Source organism: Mandrillus leucophaeus, unplaced genomic scaffold, assembly GCF_000951045.1.
Source record: "Mandrillus leucophaeus isolate KB7577 unplaced genomic scaffold, Mleu.le_1.0 Scaffold1498, whole genome shotgun sequence".
In the NCBI taxonomy this organism is placed as follows: domain Eukaryota; kingdom Metazoa; phylum Chordata; class Mammalia; order Primates; family Cercopithecidae; genus Mandrillus; species Mandrillus leucophaeus.
In genome coordinates, this window is record NW_012101474.1 from 224,176 (window position 1) to 228,938 (window position 4,763).

Here is a 4,763-nt window from a genome sequence, read left to right on the forward strand (position 1 = left end):
AAAAAAAAAAAAAAAAGAAACGTACTTAATATCATGAACAGTACGTATTCGTATACATACATATATTCAAACACAAAATGGAAACAAAATTATTCTAAGAATACGTACCCTTGCTATATTCAATGCACGCTGATATTTTGTGTTCTACTTTATAAAAACAAAAACCACCACCAAGACTCTGTAGGTTACCACCTGCTGAAATAACTATGTGACCCTCTAATGGGTCCCAGCCTCTATTTTGAAGCACACGGAGTTAAGTCCCTTGTTCCTGAGGAGCTCCCTTTTGGGATCTTAAACAAGGAATTCATGAAAGAATACAATACATGCTTAAATTCAGATGTGTTTGGGAGTGCTGAGGCAGGAACGGGTACATCGGCCCGCAAGTGAGATGGGGTGAGTTGCTAGGGGGGCCTGTCCTGAAGCCACGGCCTTGCACCCAGCTCTTGGAGGTTGCAGAAGAGGGGAGGAGGGCTCTTTGATGCAGCAGGCACATCATGAGTACTTGCGTCTTTTCGTGGGAATTGAAGGGGGAGGTGAGTGTGATTTTCTAGGGACAGAGTGCAGCCAGAGAAAAGAAGAGGGAAGAGTCCCAGTTTCTGGGAAATTCTGACATTTAAGAAGCTGGACACAAAGAGAAGCTGGAGGGAAGCCGTCAGAGCTGGCATGTCCTTAAATTAATATCAATGACCTTGCTTTGCAAATCCAGAGTGGATGATATGTGTACAAACAGGCCACCTAGAGATGTCAGTGGGAGAACGAAGTCAACCCGAACACATTTTCCTAGAGGGGGATGGACATTTGATGACAATTGTTGTTCATTTGACTTTCTTGCCTTCTTGTAGATTTTTAATCCCCTTCTTGAGAAGCAACTTGCTGAACAAATCAAGTTATATTATGAAAGGTGTGCTGAGGTTCAAGAAATAGTATCTGTGTATGCATCCACAGCACTGCGCGGGGGCGAGAGACAAGAAGCATGTAAGTGTTGAGCTTCAAGGGAGCTGTTTTAAGCTCTGAGCATTTGCATAAACACATGTTTGGCTTCTCCATAATGGGATTAAAATTGAACATATATGACCTGGCTCGCATACCAGCCGGGACAAGTGTGACCTTGAGCCCTCCACTGGTGGATACAGGTGAAATTGTACATTCTACCTGGATTCTACCAAGACCAATGACAGTCAAGAAGAACAAAAACATCTTATAGCTCCAACCATAAAAATCTAGTTTACAAGTACAAATGAAAGCGAGTGTTTTGTGCCTCACATGGCATTATTCCCATCCATAAGGCCAGCCTAAGAAAATAAAAATGAATTGGAAAATAAATTAATCATTAGAAGTGTTTCCCCATCAGTGCACTTTTGTTTTGGGCCATTAATATCTGAATATTAGCTTTCAGAAATCTTGAACGGTGACTTTGTTGTTTGGAGTTCGGTTTTATTTTTTAAATCCTTGAAATTGACTCATTCTGGAAGACATCGGTAATTTTTAACAGAAGGAATGAATTTCAAATAGACTGCTTCATGCATGCTCATATTTGCACAGACATCCTTTTACTCACACAGGGTGTTTATCAGTTACAAAACTTGGTCCTGTCTGGTCCGCCAGTGTTCCAACTTGGATCTAGCACTTACACATTTCTCTGTGATGCGGATCTTGCTGTTTGATATGGTGGCACTAGAGTTACTCACATATGTTCCATCTGGAAGAGAAATTCCTGTGGGACCTTTGCCATCAGCCAAAGCAAATTGAGTATTTCAGTCCTACCCATATGCCTCTCCATCTCCAGAGCGGAACTTCTCATTCCAGGTCGTGGAGGGAAGGATGCATCTCAGACATGCCCCTGGTCCAATAGGGTTCACATGAAATGGTCCCATGTAGTGATTAGAGATGGTGACGGGTGAGTGTGGAAAGAAAGTGCTTCTGCAATTCAATTTAAGAATAGGCTATACTGGTCTCCAGCTGCTGCTCTCACTGCTGAATCATCCGGAAAATATGATGCTGTCAAGCGGAGGGGGAAGATATATAGGAATAGTAATAACCCAAAGAGGAAAGAAACTGACTTGGGTAACTTATGTACTATCAGGAGACATACCCTGAGATGGAAGGCCAGGCATGCACACCCATCTGTTTGGTGGCATTAGGAAGATTTTCCTACCATTTTCAACTGCCTTGCCTCCCTGGGGGTCTTTGTGCTTTGCTCCTCAACTCAAATGCCAAGAAAATGGCCTAGATATTGGCCTCCTGGGGACCAGTCAGAGGCCAGCTGCTCATTCTGTAGAATTATTCAACAGCCATCAGCAACTTTGGCACATTTCTCATGGACTTGGCTCTGAATTTGTGACCTGGAGGCAAAAGCATCATAGCCAATTTCAAATCCCAAAAGGACCCAAACCAACATCCAGTAATGGCAAGTCTGGCCTCTTCTTTCTAGTTCCTCTTAGGACGAAGGGCTTTAGGGAGGTGAGTCTTATCTTCTGCTAAAGGGTGTGATGTCTTCTGCTTCCTCTTCTGTGTAGGCCACCTTCACAACTCCTACCTGGACCTCCAGCGCAAGTATGGGAGACCCTCCATGTGCAGAGCCTTCCCCTGGGAGAAGGAGTTGAAAGACAAACACCCCAGCTTGTTCCAGGCATTACTGGAGATGGATTTGCTGACCGGTAATTGAGTCTTTGCCTCGGCTTTGGGCACTGGTTAGAAAGGCTCCTTGTTTTTCTCTGTTTCACTCACCCTCTTTGGTGATTTAGGCCTTAAAGTTATTTTTAACCCTAAGGTTTCAGCTTAATTTCAAATTTAAATTCTGCCCTTGTATGTCCACAACTCTCGATATATCTGTGCACACTTCCAACACTAAATGCAAGAACTTAAATTTAGGAGTTGCTCAAGCAGTTCTTTATTTAAAGCCAAGGCCACAAATGGACAGCCTGCAGCCAGAGCCAGCCCCCAGATGCAGTTGATTTGGAAAATACCTTGTTGTATATGTTAAAAAAAAAAAAAAAAAAAAGTAGTTATGTGTATCTAAAAAGCTTGTATGAAAATGCAAATCTCTAGCTTTTTTTAAAAAAGAAAAAACCAAAGATCTGGCAAGACTGGGCATTTCTCCTGTGTGGCAGCAATTGTGGAGGTGAGGCTCAGACCAGGCATACCTTGTCCACCCACAGCACCTCCTGTCTATTTCGTCACCTCCTGCTTACTTCATTCATGGATCTGACCCATGTGAGCCCACAGGCACTTGAACTTGGGACCTCTGATTTGAATTACACTTTCAGCATCATCTCAGGAATCTGCATAAACTTCCCAGATGCCACCAGCTTCTCTGTAGGCCCACTGCAATTTGGGTTTGCTTAGTAATTCAGTGTATCCTCCAGGGCCATGAGGGATCTTAAAACCATGCCTGTTAGGAAGAGGAAAGGCAGCTGGAGATGTTCAGCCTGGTGAAGAGGATCCTAGCAGGGAGTTGCCAACTGTCTTAGTGGTGGGAGGCAACTCCACATAGTCCTGGGCATAGAACCAGATCTTGAGTTGGGGCGATGCAGAAAGTGACTTCTGCCTCATGTAAGATTGGTGTCTTACATTGCACCCACTGCCTAAGAATGGCAGTGTCTAACAGCATAGATTTCCTTTGCCAACAGTGACCCTCCTGCAAAGAATTCAAGTCATATAGGATATTTTATCATTCATTCTTCTGATGCTCACTCAGTGACTACTCAGTACCTTGGCTAGACTTCAGAGATACGTGAAGTAACACAATGCTTCTGTCCTTGAGGAATGGACTTGAAAGCAAAGAAAAATAGTAATGCATTTTATTAAAGGTATAGAAGCTAATGGTGGAGACACAAAGAAAGGAGTGGTCAGTTCTACCTGGAGGGCTGAGGCGTTCTGGGAAGGCTTCCTGGAAGAGGAGACACTGGGACTGATTCTTGAAAGGCCAGCAGGTGTTTGCCAGATAAGAGAGTTGGGGGTGGGAATTGCAGGCAGAGCAGACCCTGAGAGGTGGTAACAGCACAGTGTGTCGCATGATGGTGCTGTGACAATGGGGAGGCAGGAGAAGCCCTGCAAAGTGATTATTCCAGTGAGGGCTCAGACACCATCCTGAAGTTTGGGCTTTACCTTTCAGGTGACAGGGACCTGTTGAAGGGCTTCAGGCAACAAGAAGAGGCATAGTGAGATCTGGGATTTTGAGGTCACGGCAGGGAGGTGAACTAGAAGGGCGTGGAGCTGGAAGAAGGGAATGTATTGCCATGGTCCCTCGAGGAGAGGATGCAGGCCTGAGTGGGACATGGTGACAGGAACAGAGCTGAAGGATGTAGAGATGGGCTCTGAGGGACTCCATAGCTGCTTGGATGTGGGCACAAAGGATAAGGAGGCTGTGTCATGTTGTATAATGAGTGGCGTAGCCTCTGGAGCCAGCTGGCCTGGGTCCAATTTTAACATTCACTAGCTGTGTGATTTGGGCAAGTTACTTAATTTCTCTGAGCCTTAGTTTCTTCGTCTGCAAAATGGGGATGATAATACTATCTGTCTTCTAGTGTTGGCTTCAATAAATCGAGAGACATATAGATATGTATACATATATAGGTATATGTATGTATATGTGTGTGCATATGTGTATATAATATCATATATAATATATGTATATTACATTATATAACATATAAAATATAATATAATATATAATATAATATATAAAATCATAAAAAATATGGCATGCATGTGTGTGTGTATAATTTTTTTAAAGTGGTGCTTCCATAGCCTGTTTTACCTGC

At 43.5% G+C, this 4,763-nt stretch overlaps 1 protein-coding gene across 1 annotated transcript in view; it reads left to right on the top strand.

The window, feature by feature from the left end:
- SEL1L3 (sel-1 suppressor of lin-12-like 3 (C. elegans)) overlaps positions 1 to 4,763 on the top strand; it is a 117,924-nt gene that overhangs the window by 44,416 nt on the left and 68,745 nt on the right. The window contains exons 8-9 of the mRNA XM_011974860.1: positions 843 to 975; positions 2,517 to 2,657. Of these exons, the coding sequence (XP_011830250.1) occupies positions 843 to 975; positions 2,517 to 2,657 (274 nt within the window). The remainder of the gene's footprint in view (positions 1 to 842; positions 976 to 2,516; positions 2,658 to 4,763) is intronic.